The sequence below is a fragment of the Castanea sativa genome, chromosome 12, assembly GCF_040712315.1.
Source record: "Castanea sativa cultivar Marrone di Chiusa Pesio chromosome 12, ASM4071231v1".
NCBI classification, from domain to species: Eukaryota; Viridiplantae; Streptophyta; class Magnoliopsida; order Fagales; family Fagaceae; genus Castanea; species Castanea sativa.
Window position 1 is genome coordinate 49,046,153 of NC_134024.1, and position 24,229 is coordinate 49,070,381.

A 24,229-nucleotide genomic window follows, 5' to 3' on the forward strand; every position below is an offset into this window, starting at 1 on the left:
TATAGACGAAAATAGACGGAAAAACCAATTTAATAAAATTGGAAGTTTAATGGTTTAAGGATTAAAATGATAAAAGTTAAACTTTAAATAAATAAATAAATAATAGACAATTCACCCAAAAGGCCAAAAATTACAAAACGGCGTAGTTTGAATTTTGGTTCGGCCAACATTTTTCTTTTGAAGAAAAAGTGAAAAACAAACCAATCCTACAGCTTGAAAGTTGAAACTCACACACCCTCTCTTCCATTCTTCATCTCTCTCTCTCTCTCTCTCTCATGGCGGACTCTCTATAGCTTCACACAGAATCCTCACGTCCAAAGTCCTCACTCAATGGCCCATCTTCCAAGAAGGACTCACTCAATCCTTCTCATACTCTCCTTCCAAATCTGCTTCTCCACAATCTTCGCCGTCTTCGGATCGGTTTTTTTCCAAGAAGAATTCTCGGAAGAGTTGCTTCTGAAACCATTGCCTGATCGGAAAGTATTGGCGCACTTCCACTTCGAAACCACAGCTCCTCCGCTCTCCACCTCCCATGGCCGCCACCACCACCTCTTTCCCAAAGCCATTGCTCAACTTGTATGTTATTATTTCATTTCCTTCTCCTCTGTTTTCTTTTTCTTTTTTTATAATGAGAAACTGAGAAATTTTGTTGGATCTTGTAGTTTTGGTCATCTGGGTCTTTTGCTTTTCGCTTTCTTTGTTAATTCCAAGTTGGGTTTTTTGAGCATTTGATATTGGACCCATTTTGGAGCAGTGCTGAATAACCTGCCCCTTTGGAAGCTGAATTAGATAAGTAATACCCATTTTGGATATAGGGACTAGGGAGGGACAACTTACTTTTGTGCTATGTGACTAATGTTCTACACTTGACTACAAGTCTTTTGTTGTTCAATTACATATCCTGGAAATTGTGACCATTTGCTGTTTTGAAATTCAACTTTACATTTTTAACTTATTCTCAAGTGAAGACCTTGACTGCAATGGGGTTGCAATTCATAATGTTCTTGCCTTTTTTGATGAAAACGCAACCCTCCCTTTCTGGTACCTTTGATTGGCAAACAAAGACAAGGTAATACTAATCAATAAGTCTAGGGACACAATATTTTTCGAAACTACTTGTATGGCATGTTGTGATTGGTGCATTATAAAAGAGATGTTAGTGGGGGTGGACTCCAGTGGGAGTGATGTTGCTCTAATCACAACAGGCCAAGCCATAAAAGTTGTGAAAAATATTGTTTTCCTAAGATTACTCAATACTAATTGCTGCCTTAGGTTTCTCTTTTGTTTTTCTTTGCCCCCAGAGAACAGACTCAACCTAAAATTAAGGTGAATTTTTGTAATATCTTGAATATTCTAAATAACTCCTGAAATAGTATTGCTTGGACAGGTTCAGAAATTTCACGTTAAGGAAATGGAATTATCTTTCACACAAGGCCGATGGAACTATGATCGCTGGGGTGGATTTGACCCCATCTCAAGCAGCAATGCAAAGCCTCCTGGAGTAGAGTTGTGGGCTGTCTTTGATGTCCCTAAAGATCAGGTTGATGCTTCCTGGAAGAATTTAACCCATACTCTTTCAGGTCTTTTTTGTGCTTCCATAAACTTCCTAGAATCTTCTACAACTTATTCTGCTCATGAATGGGGCTTCCACCCATCTTCAGGCGGTCTGAGGTATGGTACATTACCCCGTGAGGCTGTTTGCACCGAGAACCTAACTCCCTGGTTGAAGCTACTTCCATGTCGAGACAAAGCTGGGCTTTCTGCCTTATTGGACAGACCTTCCATATATAGAGGATTTTATCATTCTCAACGGTTGCGCTTGACCTCATCTGAATCTCATTCAAGTGGCGTGGAATCAGGAATTGTACTAGAACAAGCACTTACAGTTGTTCTTCAACCTAATAGTCACAAAACGAGTAAAACTTTTTTGAGTGAAACAAAATTGCAACCAAGCTGGTCTTTGAGTTCAATTTTTGGGAGGAAAGTCTCAGGAAGATGTGTTCTTGCAAAGTCTAGTAATGTTTACCTTCAACTTGAGAGAGGCTTAGTCACTGAGCTTGAGAATCTGCAGAAGGACAATGTGATAACTGGGCCTGATCATGTAGGCTCTGGAGGGTTGAAGGATAACCCTGGTTTTGAATTGTCTGTTAGGCCGGACAAGGAGTTTAAAGAAGCAAATATCTTGCATAGGAAGAGCTCATCTGTTCTTTATGAATATTCAATTGAGAGGTATAGTGCCTTTGAGCCATTTGATTTAGGCCTTACATGGAAGTTTCCTGTAGTTTGGTTGTGTCCACGAGCACCATTACACTCTAGTAGGTTCTTAATGGGTAGTGGGAATCAAAGGGGCACTATTGCAATATCTTTTATATCCACAGATTTGGAGGAGGGGTTCCTGGGTGCTAATATTGGTGAAGACAGTTGTAAGTTGCAAGCCAACATTTTTCAAGTTGTGCCTTGGTATATTAAGGTCTATTATCATACTCTACGGGTTTTTGTTGATGGGAAACCTCAAGCTATTGCTAATGTTGTAGAGAAGATGCATGTTTCACCTTCTGAAGACAAGGTATCACCTGGGGTGATGGAGCTGGTCCTAAAATTTCCTTGTGCTGTGAAATCAGCAGCTTTAACTTTAGAGTTTGATAAGGTATGAATCATATGATCTGGCTATTCTTCACCTTTTTTTTTGGGGGGGGGGGGGGGATTTCATTTATCTGATAAAAAAACTTCTTCTAAATCTAAGCTGTGGATTTGTCTGATTGAATCACAGATCTTCTTTGATCAGATGCATAATGCTATTTTCTAAGGTCTCATAAATAAATAACTTTGTAGCTTAGAGTGAAACACTGCCAATTATGTCATGTGTTGCATAGGATGTCAATATAGTGACTCTAACAGTGAATCCTGGTAATTAATTGAAATGACTTTATAGCTTAATAATGGACAAAGTTGATAATGTTATTTATAAATATAGGTTGTCGAATTCACTAGTTTGAACTTTCATCAACCACCTAGGGCTGTAAATGAACCAACCTGTTTACTAACAGCTCTGACTCGGCTTGAAATAAGTTTTTTCCCTCTATCTATCAAAAAAGATGTTACTTTATTTGGCGAATGAGCCAAGCTCAAGCCTAAGCTTAAGCTCGGCTATTAAACAAGCCGTCCTCAAACGTAATAATGTGTTTGTGAACAAGCTTGTGAGTTTGAGGCTTGTTTTAAGTATATATGATATATATTTATATTTATACATGTATAAGTGGGAGTTTTGTGCATTGTGTACTACATTTTAAAAAAAAAAATTTATAAGTAAAATAAAAGTGATTAGCTCAAAGTTAGCTCATGTTTGAAGTAAAACTAAATGATCAATCCTGAAATTTTAAATTCTTTGCTCTGCTTGTTTACACTCCCACCTCTCCCAAAAAGTAACTTAAATATTCTATTGTGGATATCTGACATCATTAACAATATTCAAACGCATGTGACTGTAAATTTTACTTTACTCGTTTAAATATTGGACCTATATCAATGATGCATTCAAACTGTTATATCTGTTTAGTGTCCTTGAGAGGGCTCTGTTTAAAGAAATCAATCATTGAAATTTAGCAGGTGATATTTTTTTTACTCATTCAATTTCATTGCCATCCTTCATGTGTTATAATGACCAGGACTTATCTTCCATACTTGGCCCTTTATTAATGCTTCAATGAATTTAACTGGAATTTGTGTTTATTTACTTAAAACTTGATGCAGATTTGCATCATTTTGTCAAAGAAGTTCTGAGTTTGGCACTGTATTTGGACTTAACAATTTTCCAAATTTGAGGGCCTAAATAATGTTTGACTTGTCAAAGTAATGATCATACATTAATTATTTTTATATCAATAAGTATATTATAGATATAAAAAGGCAAGCATATGCTGGTTTTGATGAAGGTGAAGATGATAATAGTGAGGAACACTATGCGGCCCTTTCAACAAAATTGAAAAGGAAACCCATGTAGTTCGCTTTGAATGCACCTTCTTTTCTTAAATTCTATTTATACTTAGAAATGTTCCTTACTTCATGAAGCATTGCTTTCTTTTTCAATTTGGGCCTCTTAGATTGGGGGATCTTATTGCCTCAATGTTACTTTGAGCCTATTTATTAGATGGGACTTTAGTGCATTGTTATTGGAACTACCTAACTATAATTCTTACTTTGAGATTGCTCCATGCCAAAGTTATCTGTAAGGAGCAACCTAGTGGTTGGAGGCTTGGGATGAGCTGTAAACCCAAATATCCTGAGTTTGATCCCTACTAGGAGTTCCCCTGGATTACTTGATACATGGTTCAGGCAGGTGGGGTTGTGTATCTGTAGTTTACTCCTCAGGGGTGGGTCCGAAAGGCCCTGCCTTGGTGAGGTTCCATATCAAATAAATAAAAGAGAGAGAGAGAGAGAGAGAGAGAGAGAGAGAGAGATTACTCTATGCCAAAGTTGAGTGTGCATTTGGCTCTTCATTATAATTTGTTGATATTCTTGCTTACTTCTTATGTCTAAATAGGGATTTTTGCACATCGATGAATATCCTCCAGATGCTAATCAGGGGTTTGACATTCCATCAGCTGTAATAATCTTTCCAAACTTCCAGACAAGCATGCAGTATCTTGAAGATAACTCTTCAAACAAGTCACCCATGTTGTTGAAATTTCAGGTACTATCTACTCCTTGCATGCCACCAGTTGTATTTATGCTTTAAATTTTGCCTATTCATCTGTCTGAGTCTGTGGTGCAGGAAAAGAGTCCAGTGTTGTCTTACACAGAAATATTACTTGTACCACTGACAACTCCTGATTTTAGCATGCCTTACAATGTCATCACAATTACGTGCACGGTGTTTGCATTATATTTTGGATCTTTGCTCAATGTACTTCGAAGACGTGTTGGTGAGGAGGAAAGAATTCTGAAAAACAGAGGTAAGTCTCTCTTGATTTATTATTTTTTTTTTTTTAAAGAATAGGGTCTATCGGTATAAATCATTGACTCATTTGTGATCATACAAGTTTGTAGAATAATTAGTAAGCAACACAGTACTACCCTCACCTAGGGTGCCTTGACAGCAAGGGAGAGTGTATGGACTAATTGTAAACTTGTTTCGACTCCCAGTTTAGGCATTTCACAATTTACCTGAAACCTGCTTAGTGGGAGTGTGTAGGCATCCAGGGCTTGCCCCTCAAGTGCGATCCCACTGGCCCATACCTTGAGGGGGATTCCTCGTCATAATAATAATAATAATAAAAAGAAAAAAAAAAAGAAGAGGGAGCAACACAGTACTGGTCATAATAACAGCTGTCCATATGTCTTTGAGATATATATATATATATATATATATTCTGCAATTTAACTGGCTTGCTGTTTCCCTGCTTCTAATGTTTGCCTTTTATTATCATGCTTGCAGCTTCCAAGAAAGCTGGTCAGCTTCCTCAGCTGCTATCCCGGTTGTCTGCCAAGCTTAAAGGAAAGGAATGGGAACCCCCTCAGTCTCCCTCAACTTCATCATCCTTCATCAGTTCAAAACTTATACTAAAAGTCTTAATAGTGGCTGGCGTAGCTGTTTTTTGGCAATACTACTCTGAATGACATTAGCAAGCCAACTAGATATTTCAATGTACACTATGTCAATGTGCCAATGAGTATGTACAATATGAGCCTCTAACCCAAAACTAACACCCTAGTTTTATGTGTAGGGTACTTTGCTTAGAATCATCTTAAATGAATTGACTTATTTACTGACTTCTTTAAATATTAGTTACCTTGATCCTTCATTTCCTGGTTAATCACTATTCAACAGTTTTGAGTTTGCAACTGGAAACTAGGTGAAGCGAATCAAACTTGCCTATGCTGTACATTTCTTCTTTCTTGCATTCTTATTTGCACTATTAGATTCAAAATTTATTATACAGAAATTCTCAATTCTTTTTGCCTATGCTGTACTTTTCTTCTATGAAGGGATGATGCATAACTTCCCCTGGTTATTTGTAGTGCTGGGGGAACACAAATTATCTTTACATGACAAGTTGTAATGACTCTTCAAGCTGCCTATCTTATTTCAATTGAGTTTGTTCTGAATTGCAAGCCAAGTTTAGGCATGGTTATTGATTGCCAAATAATTTCATATAAATAGTACAAGTGGTGATCACCAAGAGCAAGTTGTCCAAACAATTTTTACCCAATTGAGCTGATTTCAACATCCACGGCTAAACTCATGGAGTTCAAGCACAAACGGCATTAATATGTGAATATTATTTTCATAAGTAGAGTCACACCGAAGATGTTTTTGTTTGTGAAATGTGCAAAAAGAACAAAAAAGAAAATATACTCTTAACACACAGCAACTCAACCCAGTATAGGAATTTATTTATTGCTAGTGACCAAAGGAAATAACCCATAAACTGGAATCCCAAGATGATTTCATGTGTGCAAAGAGAATGAAAAAAAAAATTGCTGAAAAAAAATTATTTGTAACAATGATTTCATGTTCTAAACTGCTGAAAAAAAATTGTTGGTAGATCACAAACATTTATTTGTAACAATGGCCATTAAATTACAAGACCTTTCAAGCAATATATATGTGGCAAAAGCCTTATATTTGTATCGAAGGCAATTAAATTACAAGATTTTACAAACTTACAATGCTTATATCCTCATCTAAAACCATTTACAAGTCTACAATCTATCAGGAGACAAGAAGTAAAGAAAAAAGAAACTTATAAGGGGGTGAAACCATGGAGGAGAACGAAAGAGAAAGAAACAAAAAGAAGCCTCATGTCATCCTCTTGCAAGGAGAAGCTTCAATTGTCTCATCTCCTCGCATCTGCTTCAAATTCTTACTCATGTAACTGCATGTAAATTGGGTGTGTACAAAGGTTTTTGGGAGGTCATTTCCTCTTCCTTGAATATCTGCAAAACGGCCCAAACAGTATCATTTACAATTTGGTATTTTGCATGGTAAACAAAACACAAAACAAATCTTCTGTAACTGGGGAAGGGGGCAATTGGTTGGACATTTAGAAAGATATTGGTCATTAAATTGTTAGTCAGGTCAGATATTATGAGGATAGACCATTTAGTTAAACCCAAGCTCTGTTAAAAAAAAAACAAGAAATTCCAACATGAGCCAAAGGCGAGATCATGTGGGTAGCCATTGAGATTCAAGGGAGAGACAATGCTTTCATCTAAGCAGAAATATTCAACCCAAATCCAACAGGGACCACCTGGCTTCCATGTCTTTGGAGGAAAGGAGAATTATTACATATAGTTGATGACTTCAAGCAAGATTAACAAACGGTATAAAACTAATATATACAGATGAATTTTAAGTCACATGTCAAGTCAATGTACCTGACTCAGCTTCATTTATCTTTAACTTCTTGAGTAGGCTTACATCTTCCAACATTTGCTTTCTCTTGGAGCTCAGGCCATGGAGAGCTTTGCCTCCTGAAAGAGCCAACCACAGATTTGTTAGTGTCAAGTGTCAGACATAGCAAAAATAGTTTCAGAAAGCATATTTTCTAAGCCACAATGTTATGCCAATCTTTCATTATCAAGTACATTCCAAATTGACAAATGACTTGGAGACTTTTTTTATGATCGTCGTTAATTATCATAACCTTTTAAACAAACTCTCAAATTCTTTTTATTGTTTTCTTCAAATATACGATTCTCACTGCATATGACAAAAATTCCCATAATTGCAACATCAATTCCAAATATTGTATAGTATGGCTAAAGTTAAAAAAAGACCATGATATGAAAGCAGCTTAGGAAATTCTAATTTTCCAAAACATTATCTATTTATCACCATGAGTCCGAATGTTTACCAGTGTCCCTTTCCTTCAACCTTTTATTCTTCACGAAGTTGACATCTTCAGCTTATGGCCTTGTACTATCACCATCAACTTTATCTGCCGCGACATAGTAACTTCCATCAACAGCATCTTGAGGATCACGCACCCCTGGAAAAACCCTAAGTATATCTTAATGAAAGAACCAAGTGATCTAATCACACTTGGGATAGACTGTGTACATCATTGTGCACACCATTGGACAACATCATTCACTTTTTTGGATAAATTGCTGAAACCATTTGTGATCCAATCCATCTTGCAATAGTGCTACAACGTTATATTACAAATTAATATCACAAACAACTCAACCCTTCCCAGATAGTCTCACCATGAAAGTTTGAAGTGACTGCTTTTACTCACTAAAAATCTCAAAATCAAAACAAACAGAGGTTTATTTCACTTTTTCACATTTTTTGAAGAAACCCAACGGAGCATAATGCAACCATTACCTTTGTGGGGAATGAAAGGACCTAAGTAAGTATTTGGGCCTTGGGCTTTATTGATGGGCGCTAGTTTGTTTTAGACTAAAAGCCTCTAGAGCTGCAGGTCGGCCCATGGGTCGAGAGTCCGAGGAATCGTCCGAGGACGAATCTCTCCTTGGACAGACCCGCGATGACCCTGGGATTCGCCAAAAAGATCAAGGCAGAGTTCTGGAAAAACCGTTGGTTAAGAGGGGGATTCAAGTACCCTCTAGACGCAACGGTGTGAGAGAAATATCTCAGAAAAAGACTGCTACCTCCACATTAAAGACACTGCACCTACCTTCCTGGCCGCATTAATGGGGAAGTGACCCTTGAACAGTAGGAGGGACCTTCTGGCCATTGTTTGAGGACTTCAAGAAGGTGGTGGAAAGGAGGGGAGAGGATCTGAGGGTAAGATTTGTGTGGCACGTGGATAAAGAGGGAAAGAGAAGAGGTATTTAAAGAGGAAAGAGATTAAAGAAAAGGGGGAACTAGAGAAGAAAAATAACTATAATCTTTAAAAAGAAAAAGAGAAAATATACATAAATCGTCCTCGGCTTACGTCCGAGGAGGTTCATTTGCCCTATTCGTCCATTGTTTGTAAATACTGTAACATTCTAGTCTGTTCATCAAGCTTCGAACACCACTAAACTAGATTGCGAACCCACACTCTACAAATTTAATTGTTTAAGGCTCATTGGGCCTGAGCCCACGTGTGTTTTTGGGTCCAGGTGCAATTGTGCACTTACAACCTTTATTTCCAATAAAGTTTAAATAAACATATGACATTAACCATATATTCAAAGTCCAACCTATAGGTTAAAAGAAAAGCCAAGCAAATATAATAAATACCAATTTTTCTTTCATTCTCCCATATACTCTGTGAAACCCTTTAAAAGTAAAGAGAAAAGAACAGAACAACTTACTCTTAGAGCCAAGTTTGGTAAGCTTGCCATCAACAATAAGAGCGTCTTGGTGATTTTTGCCTGTGGAGAAGCCTCTGGCAGAGAAGAAAGAAATAAGGGAGTTCCAGGTGACTGAGGAGGCTATGAAATCAACCCCTCTACTAATGAAGTGACCATTGAGCTTGAGAGTTGATGGGTCGAGCCCAAAGGTCCGAGCTATGGAGCCCAGGTCGAGTCTCTGCTCGTCCCACACCACCAACCACACCGCCTTTGATACTAAGGGACAGTACAGCTTGATGCTTCTCTGTTTATTGCTCATTCCTCTCTCTCTCTCTGTTTGTCTGTCGAGACTCTGCGGTAGTTGTCTTGTCTGACGATATCGGTTGACAGTGTTTACTGTGCAATGGTTCTAACGGCTTCTAGAATTGTCTCTCTCTACTCTCCAGAACTTGTTACTACTTATGTTATTATTATTATTATTATTATTATTATTATAAAAAAAATTTAAAAAAAAAACACTATAACTAGGGAGGAATCAGAGTTTTATTAGGAAGGTTAAACGAAAAACTAATTTTAGCATTTTAAATTTATATTATTTACAATTTATAATCTACAATATAATATTTTGTCATATAAGTGTGGGGGGTAAGATTTACAAAACAAATAGATGGGTTATGGGCTTGATCAATTGGTACCGGTTTGTTTTTGTCATTGGGCCCCTAAGCCCACGAGCCAGCCTACACTACAGGTATCCAAGGAATCGTCCGAGGATGAATGTCTCCTCGGATGGGCCTGGCACACACCCTGTAATTTGCCAAGAAGATTAAAGGCAGCGTCCTGGAAAAGCTATTGGGTAAGAGGGGGGATCCAAGTACCCTCTAGAAGCAACTACGTGATAAAAATATCTGTGAAAAAGGCTGCTACCTCCACATTAAAAACCCTGCATCTACCTCCTTTGCCGCATTAATGGGGAAATGACCCCTGAACAGTAGAAAGAAACTTTCTAGCTATTATAAAAAGACTTGAAGAAGGTGTTGAGAGGGAGAACTGTCAGTTAGCAGAAAAAGAACTAAGGATTGTAATTTTGGCATAAAAGAGAAGCAATACATAAATCGTCCTCGGCTTACGTCCGATGACGTTCCTTTGTCATATTTGTTTATCATTTGCAACGGTTGTGGTGTTCTAGCCTGTTTGCCAAGTTCCCAATACCCCTAAACTAGATTTCAAATCCACACTCTACAAATTTTATTGTTTAAGGCTTATTGGGCTTGAGCCCACGTTTATCTTTGGGTCCAGGTGCAATTGTGCACTTACAATAAGTTTTTAAAATTTCACAATTTTACACGTTATTATTTTAATACATAATTTTAAATTTGATTTTATAGTTGAATTCTTCATTAAATTCTCAAAAAATATAAATATAAATATTTAGTGCATCTCGCCATTTTAGCCGTATAGTGAATGTTGCAATTAAGAAACAAATTAAATGTCTTATTTAAGAGAATTTCTGATATTTTTGCGTTAAAATTTAGTAATAGCAATTTATTATTAAACTAGTTAGTACTTGTGTCTTGAACTGTTGATACAGAGCAATCCTTATAAATGTAGAATAGATAATCCGACATGGATGTTTTTGAAAAGTGACTGTGTAAAATATAAAAAATAAGTTCTTTAGTTAATATAGATATATTTTTTTGCACAAACTGATGCGAATACACTTCGAACCCCAAAATCACTCATGTTAGTTAAGTTAAAAATGTGTAAATTTACAAAATTGCTATAGTAACCGTATAAATTTATACTGATACTATTCATTTTACATTTAGTTTTTTTTTTCTTTACATATCTCAATGAAAAGAGAGTGGATGACAATTTTTGTGTGTGAAGAAAGAAAAATAATTATAAAAAAATTAATATTTTAATGAAATAGAGTTTAGAATAGATTATTTTTAGGTAAGAATTTTTGAAAAATAGTTATATAAAATTATACTAAAATAAAGAGAAATTTTGATCGAGTTAAAGCGAAATAATCTACAATCTGTAAAATAAATGCATTCGAGAGAGAGGGTTTGCAGGCCCCGTGGGCCATCTAGGCCTTTTAAGAATCAGTTTATGGGATTCATATCCCACTTCTCTGATGTTATTCAAAGGATCTTATCCCGTTCTATCTCAGATCATTGCCCAATTCTCTTGGAGGCAGGGGGAATGGCAAGGGGGAAAAGTCCATTCAGATTTAAAAATATGTGGTTGAAGACGGAGGGATTTGTGGATAGAGTTCAATCCTGGTGGAATCGGCATTCCTTTGTAGGTACACCTGGTTTCGTGCTTGCAAAAAAGTTAAAGGCTTTGAAAGAGGACATTGTGCATTGGAATCGCCGGGAGTTTGGTAATGTAGAGTGGCAAAAGAAGCAATTACTAGAGGAGTTGAAAACCTTAGATGCTAAGGAAGGGGATTTTAGTCTCACCGATGGGGAGAAATGTCATAGGGCGGATTTGAGGTCCCAGGTGGAGCATCTTCTTTCTTTGGAAGAAATTTCCTAGAGACAAAAATTTAGGACGTTATGTATCAAGGAAGGGGATAATAACACTAAGTTTTTTTCACAAAATGGCTAACTCCCATAGAAGGTCTAATTATCTGAAGACCTTGGAGGTGGATGTGGTGGTTTTTGAAGAGGAATTCGAGGTAAACAATCAAATAGTACAATTTTATAAAAATTTGTACAAGGAGACTGAGGGGTGGAGGCCTTTTGTGGAGGGTTTGGATTTTGATTGTATTGAGGATATAGAGAGGGCTTGGCTTGAAAGGAAGTTTGAGAGGGAGGAGATTCTTCAAGTTGTTAAAGATATGGAAGGGGACAAAGCTCCAAGTCCGGATGGGTTTACTATGGCGTTTTATCATCATTGTTGGAGAATAGTGGAGAAAGAAGTCCTTGTAGTCTTTGAGGAGTTTTTTCAACATTGTAAGTTTGAAAAATCCGTTAATGCTACATTCCTTGCTTTAATTCCTAAGAAGAATGACGCCTCTAATATTAGAGATTTCCGCCCTATTAGCTTGGTGGGGAGTGTGTACAAAATCTAGGCTAAGGTTTTGGCAAATCAGTTGAGAGTGGTTTTAAATCAGTTGATATCTGAGACTCAAAATGGCTTTGTGGGTGGGAGACAAATCTTTGACTCAGTTCTTATTGCGAATGAGTGTGTGGATAGCAGAGGAAAGAGTAGGGTTCCTGGAGTCATTTGTAAACTTGATATCGAGAAAGCCTACGATCATGTGAATTGGGAGGCTTTGCTGTACTTGTTGAACAGAATGGGCTTTAGGGCAAAGTGGTGTAAGTGGATCCGTACTTGTATATCCACAGTTCAGTTCTCTATTTTGATTAATGGGTCTCCAGCTGATTTCTTTGGTAGCTCAAGGGGTTTAAGACAAGGAGATCCGCTATCCCCTATGTTGTTTTTGATCATGATGGAGGTGTTTAGTAAGATGTTGAGAAGAGTGGAGGGAGCTGGTTTGATCCGTGGTTTTAAAGTTGAGGGTAGGAGGGGTGGTGGGGAATGTGTTTCTCATCTTTTGTTTGCAGACGATACTATCCTCTTTTGTGATGCAAATGTGGAGCAAATTCTGCATATTCGATTGTTGTTACTTTGTTTTTAGGCGGTAACAGGTTTAAAGGTAAATGTGGGTAAAAGTGAAATGGTTCCAATAGGGGAAGTTGTTGATGTGCATATCTTGGCTGATATTTTGGGCTACAGAGTTGGATCTTTGCCTATGTATTATCTTGGCATGCCGCTGGGGGCTTCACATTACTCCCCTTCTATTTGAAATCCTATTTTGGAAAAATTTGAGCGGAAATTAGCAGAGTGGAAGACCTTGTACTTGTTTAAGGGGGGTCGATTGATGTTACTCAAGAGTAAGCTATCTAGTCTTCCTACTTATTTTCTATCGTTATTCATCATTCCTACTCATGTGGCTAATAAAATTGAAAAGTTGCAAAGGGACTTTCTTTGGGGTGGTAACAAGTCTCATCTCTTAGGTTGGGATAAAATTTTTGCGCCTATAGCCAATGGCGGCTTAGGGATAAGGAAACTTACTACCTTCAATAAGGCCTTACTGGGAAAATGGTTTTGGCGGTTTGGAAAGGAGGAGGATCGGTTATGGAGGAGGGTGGTAGCTTCAAAATTTGGGGAAGATTAAGGGGGTTGGACCTCAAAGCTGGGTAGGGGAGTTCATGGGTGTGGTTTGTGGAGTGGTATTCACATGTGATGGGAGGATTTCAGCAAAAATTGTCAGTTTGTTGTTGGTTTGGGGAATAGAGTGAGGTTTTGGCAAGATGGGTGGTATGGAGATCAACCCTTTCAATTAGCCAGCCCAAGGTTGTATGGTATTGCCATTGATAAGGAGATTTATGTTGAAGCTTCTTTGTCTAGGTAGGGGGCGGAGGAGAGAAGAATTTGAGATGTTCGTTTTATTAGAGAATTTGAGGATTGGGAGATAGATGAAGGGCTGCATTTCCTTCATTTATTGGGAGCTAATACTCCTCCGAGGGATGTTGGAGATCGGATGAGATGGAAGTTAAAGTCTAATGGAGAATTTGACATCCGGTCGTTCTATAATAAATTAAGAGTTTGTCCCTCAATTGTCTTTCCTTGGAAAGCTATTTGGAGAGTAAAGGGCCCTAGGCGAGTTTCTTTCTTTGTTTGGTGTGCAGCTTGGAATAAGATCATAACGGGTAATAACTTGAGATTGAGGAGATTGGATTTTGTGGATTGGTGCATTATGCGCCGCCAATGTGGAGAGACGGTAGACTACTTACTTCTTCATTGTGAGTTGGCTTATCGGTTATGGAGTTTTGTCTTTAGAACTTTTGGCTTGTCTTTAGAACTTTCAATTTCATCCATAAAATATATTAAAGGAAAGTTAAAAATTTTTAAGTTAAAAATGTAAAAAAATTTGTGATAGAAAATGGGCAGTTTAAGAGCAAATTATGACCAAACTATGCCAGGGAGTTGCAGGTACTTCGAAAGGCAGTTTAAGAGCAAATTTTATCGTCTTTGGTCCCAAAAAAAAAAAAAAAAAAAAGAAGAAAAAAAGAAGAGCAAATTGCAAAGCTTGTCTCGCTCCAGTCTCCTTTTCTCTCTCTCTCTCTCTCTCTCTCTCTCTCTCTCTCTCTCTCTCTCAATTTTCCATTTCAATTAGGGTTTCTTATTGTCGTTTATTTTAAATCACAGGCGTGAGCAATTTTCCAATGAATTTGAATTTTTTGGGTGATTACAGGGAGAGAGAGGACTTGGACTTTGCTTTTGATGATAGCATTTCTGCCTTTTCTGCTAGACCAGGAAGCACCTTTTTGGCGTTGAAGAAAGATATTGGGTATTCTTTCTACACATTGCTTTTACTTGTATATGGTTGTCAACTACAATGGACTAAAATTCACTCACCGCTTCTATAATTTACCAATAAGAACATGGCTGTTGTACATTTTTTGCTTTTATTGACAAATAATGTATGAAATACATACAAGGCATCTACATCAAACTCATTTGGGGTTAGGGTTTCAAATTTGCATCATAGTGATTGTTGTTGTATGTGCCTTTGATGATGAGTTTCGTTTTCAGTTAAATATGCATATTTATTGCATGCCCTTTTTCATGTTTGAGAAATAGGGCTTTTAAAGTTTAAACTGTAACTTTTGTATTAGGTTCATCTCCATTTGAAATGGGTTTCTTTCATGGTTTTTATTAAATATTACGAATCTAAAGATGTAACGAGTGCCATTACATAACTTTTAGCCTCTCCCAGTAAGCTTACCAACGAAACGCTTGTGTTCGTGTATAAAAGCTTTCTTCTAGAAATTAAAAACGCTTTACATATTCAAGTACTTCTTAGCTTCACATCAAGAATTTTGGTTTACAGATGAAACAGAGGTAAAGTGTTAAATGTTGGGTTTGTGGTTTTACTTTTGGCACAAAGGATTAAGGTAGCACATGGTCTTTGATACTTTATTTCTCTGATTTTAATCTGTTGATGGTTTTAAGTCCAAGATTTTGGACACTATGAAATGGAGTTTCATTTTAGGAGCAGAAATTTTAGCAAGTTTGAATCATGATGGATGATATTTATCTGTGTCTTAATTTGTTGCTGAATCCAAATCCAATGGTTATCTTCTGGGTTGTATTTGGTTTTCACTTTATTTTATTATATTAACTAAACATGGTGTTAGGTTCATTATGACATGATACATTTTTGTGTGCCCACTTAATGCAAAAGATGCTGAAGGTAAAACCTTATCCAAGCCACCCCTTCTAGGACCTCACTTAGTTGGGAGACAAATAATCTTTTAGCTTCTGATGAAATTTTTTGTTGTTGATGTACTTGTGGTCAATTTTTTGGGTTAGTGATCATGAAATTCTAGTATTCTGCTTCCAATGCTGATTTTTTTAATTAAAGAATTCTTAAAAATTGTAATTTATTTCTAGGATTGCAACTTTGGCTTATAAAGCTTAAGCTTTAGAGTTGCAGAAACAACTCAGGCTTATTCAGTCTCAATTTGATATGCACACTAGCCAGCCTTCGTCTTTAATCCAAGGGAGACAGGCACGGGTTGCTGCAACATCTACTGTCAATGGACACCTTACAAATCTATATGATAGTCTTTCAGTGAGAAATTTAGAGGTATGTAAGCTATGATAAATGGAATATATTTTTGAACTTGTTCACTTTTATGATTGTTTTGATTTAAAATATGCAATTTTGATTAGTTCGGTTCTAGAGTTCTTTAAACTTATGAATAAGGTTGAGAATGAGGACCTTGTCTTTATTTTGGAGACTATAGTGGACAAGTTTGGGGAGGAGATGGCACCTTAAGCTCTTGGGTTATGCCAGAGTTTAGTACTGTTAGCCTCCATTTTTTCTTGATTTTACACATATATTCAGAAGTGCTTGACAACTTCTTTTTTTAATGAATATTCAGGCAGCTGCATTTTGGAGGTGCATGAACACAGCTGAAGCTGAAGATGAAGATGATAGTCCTGGTGCTTAGGCTGCAGTTGGCTGTTTGCGTGCCATTAGCACAATTCTTGAATCAGTGAGCAGGCTTCCTCACCTTTTTGTCCAAGTTGAACCAACGTTGGTCCCTATAATGCATAGAATGTTGACAAGTGATGGCCAAGGTATGTGTTCTAATACCTCAATTTGGCTTATTTTTGACATTGTTTCTATTCTTTTCTAAGTCTTTTTATTTCCTGATAAAGTTTTGCTGCCAAAAAGGATTGGTGGGCCTTGTATATGTTGTTATCAATAAATCTCAAGGGTATTTAATTTGATTGTGTATTATATTTTCTGTATATATTGGATTCTTTATCTTCTTGAGTGTTTGTGGTTGACAGTTGTTTAAAGGATTGGTATTTCTGCTATTTCGTATGGGTACGTAAAGAGTTTCTGTATCCTGTACTTGTGACTTCACTTGTAAATATACACAAGCGTTTCTGCATAAAGGGTAATTCTACTTTGTTACCACTGTTCATTTTTCTGTTGAATTTTCTTGTGGCTTGCCATGTAAAAAATTTAATTTTTTTATTATGCCCTTGTCTTTGAGTTTTGATAATACTTGGCCCATTGAAAATTACAAAAATAATGAGAAACTTTAAGGTAATGGCCCCTTCAATTTTTTCTTCTTTTTGTTTTAGTTTTTGTTTGTTTTTTTTTAAGTAAAACACTCGTTTTGTATTAGTTTCTCATTTGTTCTTTTATTATTCAATTTCTACCACATACTTCACAATGCTACTGAAGGAAACAGGGTTGGCACTGTGACAAGTATTTCTTGCACATTTGTATCATAAAGTATTGTACTACGGTGCGCATGTAACTTGCTAAAAGCTTACTCTGGAAATACAATTGATTATTGCAGGACCTTGTGTATGCTTCCGAAATGGCAGCTCAGGTTCATGTGCACCGTAGTGGTTTGATTTCTGCCTATGATCTGTACGAACTATTTATGTACGGAGTGGTATGTCTAAACACTTTGCACTAAAAAGAATAGAACACTAGGTTAGTTGTTTATGTCTTTCCAGTTTTAAGCAAGTCTGTAAACAACTAGATTTATTAATCTATCCCTTAATATGGGCTGCTTATTTTTTCCTTTTTTATCCAGTCAATGGATGTATGGATCCTTGGTACCTAGTTCTTTCCATTAAAACACAGATTTGGTGCTTTTCCAATTGGCCTGTACTCTACTTTAAAACCCACACAAATTTGGGGGTTCTGAAGTTTGAATTATGTGCTAGCAAACATGACTTTGAAAAACAGCCTAAAAGGTGCTAATCATGACAGATGAATTCATTATATGACATTATTCTACAGGTTTAGTTTGAGTCCATACAACACTAAAGAATAAAATGGACAAGGGATTGAAAAAAAAAATGCTCATAGAATATTATTGTTAGTAAGAGCTAAACATCAAAAGGGTGAAATAACAAAGTGCTTGCCCTTTTACAATGTCAAGGCTCATTTTTACTAGGATCTGTTGCTCTCAACTTGACTTGAGTGTCATCCAGATCTAGGTCCCTCTTGAATCTATCTTTGGAGGTGGCGTAGACCATCTTACTTCTCACTTTTGATGTATCAAGTTGACCTGAAAAACAAGAGAGTCAACTTTCATAGGCAACATTGCATACCAAATTGTTTATTATTTTGGCCTTCAATATAATTGCACGCCTCCAAAGAGGAGAAGTGTTCAGCCTGGAAGCCAAATCTATTTTGGCATCCAATTTCTAGTTCTATTGTGTCATTAACATTTTGAGAGTAGTTACATTACTTGGGAAGTAAAAATTGCTATGATTTTTTCGTCAAAATTTATTTGCACAGTATTCCAAAGGAGAAACATTATTCTTTAAGCATGCATATTGACTTACTTGAGGAAAAGTAGAATTACCATGCAATGAAAAGAATCTTGCTTTCTGGAAATTCTCATCAGTGATGAAATACAAATCATGGGCAGCACCCATTGGCAGGCAGAGACTCTACAAAGTCCTCAGGTTTCATCTGGGCTTCCAAGTTTCTCCACCACTTCTTCTTGATTCTCCAATTTTGAAACTAATGAACCAGTGATTCCTCTTTACTTTTAGCTCCAAGAATTCGAGTTTACATTCATTACACAGCCATTCCAAATGCCGCATTTGCCTAATAGAAATCATCAGGGATTTACAATAAACACGATAGGATTTATTTGTTAGGATAGGAAAACAATATCAAGAAATGCATATCAGAATTTATTTTAGTATACTATGCGTCATAGTTATTGGACGAAGCATATTATCATCACCAGATTGCATCACAACTAAGTGGACTTGCAAGCTTACACAGAGATGATGAAAATACTACCTGCTGTTTATTTTGTTAAAATTTTCTCGTGGAACAGAAATGATTTTGGGACAAGTGGCACAATCCTAGGACTATTTTCTACAATAAATGGTGATATACTAAACATATTGGGACAAGTGGCACAATCCTAGGACTATTTTCTAGATCTGCTTTACCTAATTTCTAATAGAAATCATTTACTTTGATGACAGATAGAATATATATGAATACAATGTTTCTTCCTATAAATGTCCAAGGCAATCCAATTTGATAGTATAAAATCAATTTTCAGCTCATACAAGCACTCATTTGTTGAAAGTGGTAATCTATATGACTATATCTTGCCAAAGGCGATCCAATTTGATTTCTCTCTCTATAGCCCATAATGTTAAAGAGATTCATGTCTGTGTGAAAATTTTCTATACAATTTTTGTGTTTGAAAATTTTCTGTACAATTCTCCTGTTAATTCAAATAAGAACTTTCAAACTTAACTATCAAATGGGTAATTTGTATTCAGGGCAAGTGTTTTGAGGCAAACATCAATCACAATGTATAAGAAAATGTCAATTTAGAACTACAAAATCAGGAAAATCTGAATGTGGGGGGACAACATGAAATGCTATTAGACTTACTACGCCAAAAGTGTAGCAGTTCAAGCTTACCAGGTATTCTAACTAATAGGCTTTGTTCCATTCCTAGAAGACCTGATACTTGGGATGCATAGTTAGCTTGGGCAATAGGAGTTCTAAAAGGCAGAAAAGCTTTGTTGTTTTCATTTTTGAAGTTTCTTGGATTGCTCTTATATATCCAACTTGGATGGAGAAAACTCTCAATGGCATGAGAACAACTTAAAGATGAAAAAACTACATTCAATATTATTGTCCTAAAGGTTAGATAAACTGGCATCAAGCTGGCATATTGTGAATTCTGCCAGAAACAAAGGTTGTGTTCTTTTAGAAATATCCCTATGACTGTATTTGATTCTAATTCTTAACCTTTGTATTTTTCTATCTTCTATTTGCTTTTGATGATATGTTGTCCTGTAATCTATAGTGTTTTATCCTTATTGTGGATTGGACTCTTTGTATTGTTTTGGTTCTTTTTTGGTAGTCTGCTAGTCTTGTTTGCAGTGTATTTGTTTCTAATGAATAAATCTCATTCAACTTTAAAAAAAAGAAAAGAAAAAAAGATATATAGGAAACTACTTAGCTAATCAATATTGCTTTATTTTGTTTATGATGAATATGTTCTCGTTCGGCTAAAAAGATGATGTTTAGGGAATCAAAGGTTGTGCTTAATTAATAAAGACAGTGATGGTGAGCCCATCACCTGGTTAGGCAATGTTGCTTCCTTCATTATTTTTGCAAAAGATACTGCACCTTGGTCTAAATGAAATTTGATATCATGTTCCTATACATTTATTTGCTACTGGTATGCAGTTTCTTAATTCCGAATTCAGAACAAGCATCTCAAATCTATAAGAAGGGGGGACATGACCAAGAAGCACTCAGCTGAAAGCTAGTAAGATTTTTGTTTGGGATGAAGGCCTATGTAATATGAAAACTTGTCTTACAATCTATTTTGGACCAATTAAAAAGAACATGAAACTTGCAACTTGGAAGTTGAGCTCAACAGTGTACTATGGAATACTTTATCCCACCTGAAAGAAACTTTGTATTTAGTGAACTTTGAAGATCCTATTTACAAGTCTTAAGAGAATTATGACCCTGGCATACATGAAAGTTATGATGTTTATTTGCTGGTGGTAAACAGTTCCTTCAAAGGTGATATTTAAATAATCACAATGGTTAATTACTGCAGAAATGAACAAAGGCATAAACATTATTTGTGACCTAAGCATCAATGACTAGTTTTGGCGAAAAGCCTATTTAACTACATGCTTGTTTTGTGGCTTGCTATGAATGTTTTAAGTTTCCTCTGACTGAAATTCTTCCTTAATTATTGCTTCATCATGTCTATATCTTTCATAATTTCTTGTGCTTCTCTTGCTTTTGTTTTTCTTTTAATACCCTAGCATTCCATCTTATGCAAAGGAGCTCCAATGTAACTTGCAATGAGAAAGAGAGACAATCCCTTTATAAAGCGCTTAAAAATCCTTCAAATGGGTTATTGACTTAGTCTGCTCAAGAAAATTTCTACAGTCTAATGTGACAATATAATTGGAAAGTTGGGTTGAGCCCCACCAAGCAATTTCAAATTCTGCTGATATAGATTACCATTGGGTGGCAAGATTAATCCTTCATTACTCTAGCTAGAACTACTAAAATACTTAAGTTTAATACTTCTACTGGCAAGGGTATTCCAAGCTATTTTGGTTACTTGGAAGAGACTTACACATCTCGATCTCTCTTTTGCAAGATTTGGAGTTTCATTTTTCAGTAGCTTAGACATGTATCAGAGATTTATTTTCATAATCTGTAGGGAAATGATCTTCTTATGAATGCTCAATAGTGGGTTTCTCATCTTTCTTCCGTCAATATTTTTGCACAAGTGGTGTCAACCTTCAAAGGGGAACAAAAATTTGCTTCAGGTAATGAATTAGCTCCCTTCTCTTTCAACAATATGGTTGCCTCAAAGCCAACTTCATGACACGCATTGGTCCCTAAAAATGTCAATTTTACATCCCACTTAATCTTTCTACGAATCATTTAGTGGCATAAAAGCAATTAGTAATAAACTTTTGTACCTTTCCTTAGGCTCTAGTAATCTACAAGGCCAAGTACGGAGTACCAAACTAAATTTTTGAAACCTTGACATTTTTTTGTCCAATAGTCAGCTTAGAGGGAAAATCTCAGATTTCTTAGACCAATTTAGGTATCTTGCATATCTTTCTTTGTAAATATGATAACTTCTTCGATGGCCCCATACTCCCATCTCAAAATCTCTTGGAAAATTGTTAACCCTGTGGACGTTACATCTTAAATTGAATCAATTGAATGGGGGAACCACACTAGAAAGCTGGGTTCTACTTTCAAACTTGGAAGGAGTTAAAATATTGCACAGATTTTCTTGGAGGACAATGTGTCTAAAATGCATTTTGCTGGAGTCTCAAAATAAAAAGAATCGACTTTGTCTTCAAACTCTATTGTCATGAATGGCAGCTCCAATGGGACTACTTTTGAACTTAATTTTTTCAAAGTGAGTTCTTGTTAGATTAGTCCACAATTTTCTACTTGGTCACAATCACAATAATCTTAAACAGTAAGATCTCACAAATAGGAATCTTAGATCAGTCCGCAACTTCCTACTTGCGTGTGTATAGTTTTCAATTTTGTGATGCACCCGATCTTTTCTTCTTTTCAACTTCGGCGTGTCTCACACGCTTCTAGTCAGCTTTGCATTAAACCAAAAGCTGATTTAGTGTGACTTCAGAAGACAAACTCATAAATGAGCTTTCACCAATCAAGGGGGTACACCCAACCCAACGGACACTGCACTGCAACTATGATTTCGTGTGGTCCTAGCATAATTCATAGCAAACTCATAAATGAGCTTTGACCAATCAAGGGGTACACCCAACCCAACGGACACTGCACTGCAACTATGATTTCGTGTGGACCTAGCATAATTCAACTTTCTACCAAACTCATAAATGAGCTTTGACCAATCAAGGGGTACACCCAACCCAACGGACACTGCACTGCACCTAGCATAATTCAACTTTCTACCAAACTCATAAATGAGCTTTGACCAATCAAGGGGTACACCCAACCCAACGGACACTGCACTGCAACTATGATTTCGTGTGATCCTAGCATAATTCAACTTTCTACCAAACTCATAAATGAGCTTTGACTAATCAAGGGGTACACCCAACCCAACGGACACTGCACTGCAACTATGATTTCGTGTGGTCCTAGCATAATTCAACTTTTTACCGTAGAATTTCATATTCAACTTCAGTCAGCTTGCTGATTTTGTGTGGCTTGAGAAGACAAGCTCATAAATGAGCTTTGACCAAACATGTGGGCTGATCCACGCGGTGTAATACCATACACCCAACCGACACTGCACTGCAGCAAATGTAATTTAATTCATAGCTAACTTTTTACTGGGAATTTTGTTTCAGAAATATGATATACTAAAATGAGCCATCATTTTCAATTTTTAGTCTAGTTTTGTTGATTGTTGCCATATGAATATATGATATATGGTTCATTTTGAAATGCAGAATTCATTTTAAAAAGATTTGAGAGCACAATGTTATTGAAGGAAACAGTGCAGGCATTATGATGATATTTTTTTTTTTGAAGATTTGTTCGGCACTATAGCGTGTTATTTCTTGAACATTTGTATAATATAGTTTTTTTTTTTTTATAGGATTGTATAGTATAGTTTTGTACTATGGTGCACATGTAATAATGCTAAAAGGTTTACTCGATGTCAATACATTACCATTGAATAGTGGACCATAGTTTTGTACAATGGTCCCTATTCCCATTAAATGAATGTTGATTTCTTCTCACAAGCATTGATTGTCAAGGGAAACAATTTTCAACGTTAGTGTGAAAGGGAAACAGTTTTTCTAAGTAAAAAAGTTCTGCCCGGCTTATATTAAGAGAGACTAGACAAAAAATAAAATCAACTTTAAGACTTTAAAGGTTCAAAGTCTTCGGACTATAAATTTGTAATTTTTTTTTTTAAATGTATTAAAAATTGAATTGGTATTATTTAACAATCACGAATTCAGAATTATCGTTTTATATAATTGTATTTTGATTTTGATCACAATGGTAGTAGCGTAACAATTCTATTATGATTAGGAGGTATTTGATCTAATTTGGGTATTTGAATAAGATACTCAAAATTATGGATATTTTTCTTTGAATTTTATGAGCTTTTTGACTAAATATTATTAAAATTTGAATTTATGGGTGTTATGTCCAAAGAAATAACGCACCGACAGTGCCAAATTATGGGGAAAAGAGGAGAGAGACTAACAACAAATTCAACACTTTCTTTTTATATTATTAATTTATTATAAGATGCAAAGGTGCAAACGGGAGGACTCCCTTATTGATTGTTTGGATTTTAAATATATATCATATATGAGTCTTAAACCATCACAGCATCACTTAATCCAATTAAAATAATAATTAAATAAGCCATCAATTAAAGAGTTCCCAAAGTGTAAAAATCATTGTCCAATTATTTTAAGACTTTTCCCATAAAGCATTGAGATGGAAATATAAAAAATAGGTCATAAATCAATTGTAAGAATCTAAATAATGGCATTTATAATCATTTTGATTAATCCTAACAATAATTTTAAATATTTATTTGTCCTAAACCATCAATTAATCTGGTAAAAAAATAAATAAATAAACCATCAATTAATTAAATGCTCAAAGCCTCAAAATCCTTGTATTTTTTTTTTTTTTTGGTTTTTAGTATAATACTAAGCAAATGTGTTAGACATGTAACGAGAAAATTTCTATGTTGCTTTCTCGAATCTCCGCTTTGAGAGCAAGGATTAGAAAGTGAATGGAAAGTTTCAATGGTTTGGATAAGTCAATCTTTTTGGTAAACTTGGATAAAACAATCTTCTTTTATAGAGAAGCGAAGCTTTTTTTTTCGTTAATATAAATAAGTTTTGGTCTTAAAGA

General features: G+C 35.9%; 3 protein-coding genes and 1 long non-coding RNA gene across 8 annotated transcripts in view; 3 read left to right on the top strand and 1 right to left on the bottom strand.

Annotated features, from left to right (window-relative positions):
• The first annotated feature begins 202 nt into the window (after window positions 1–202).
• On the top strand, window positions 203–5,822 carry LOC142619969 (uncharacterized). Of its 2 annotated transcripts, none has more exons than XM_075793384.1 (5): window positions 203–576; window positions 1,388–2,647; window positions 4,541–4,690; window positions 4,772–4,952; window positions 5,435–5,822. In XM_075793384.1, exons 1-5 carry the CDS (start codon window positions 331–333, stop codon window positions 5,614–5,616), a joined length of 2,019 nt encoding a protein of 672 aa, XP_075649499.1. In that variant the 5' UTR covers window positions 203–330; the 3' UTR covers window positions 5,617–5,822. The 2 variants fall into 2 exon arrangements, with proteins under 2 accessions (XP_075649499.1, XP_075649498.1); XM_075793383.1 differs by having other exon boundaries at window positions 219–576; window positions 1,374–2,647.
• An 881-nt stretch (window positions 5,823–6,703) lies between these two features.
• Window positions 6,704–24,229, bottom strand: part of LOC142619480 (uncharacterized) — a 68,138-nt gene continuing 50,612 nt past the window's right edge. Inside the window, exons 3-4 of the mRNA XM_075792585.1 lie at window positions 7,378–7,473; window positions 6,704–6,936 (exon numbers count right to left, since the gene is read on the bottom strand). Coding sequence (XP_075648700.1) covers window positions 6,800–6,936; window positions 7,378–7,473 — 233 coding nt within the window. The 3' untranslated portion in view covers window positions 6,704–6,799. The remainder of the gene's footprint in view (window positions 6,937–7,377; window positions 7,474–24,229) is intronic.
• LOC142619483 (uncharacterized) lies at window positions 14,252–20,631 on the top strand. Of its 4 annotated transcripts, XM_075792603.1 has the most exons (5): window positions 14,252–14,614; window positions 15,808–15,916; window positions 16,215–16,413; window positions 16,630–16,739; window positions 17,151–17,629. In XM_075792603.1, exons 1-3 carry the CDS (start codon window positions 14,490–14,492, stop codon window positions 16,281–16,283), a joined length of 303 nt encoding a protein of 100 aa, XP_075648718.1. In that variant the 5' UTR covers window positions 14,252–14,489; the 3' UTR covers window positions 16,284–16,413; window positions 16,630–16,739; window positions 17,151–17,629. The 4 variants fall into 4 exon arrangements, 3 of the variants coding, with proteins under 3 accessions (XP_075648718.1, XP_075648717.1, XP_075648716.1); XR_012841501.1 differs by lacking the exon at window positions 16,630–16,739 and having other exon boundaries at window positions 15,721–15,916; XM_075792602.1 differs by lacking the exons at window positions 16,630–16,739; window positions 17,151–17,629 and adding an exon at window positions 20,042–20,631.
• LOC142620981 (uncharacterized) lies at window positions 21,071–23,072 on the top strand. The gene is made up of 2 exons (XR_012841672.1): window positions 21,071–21,153; window positions 22,795–23,072. It is a non-coding gene; the product is annotated as an uncharacterized LOC142620981 (long non-coding RNA).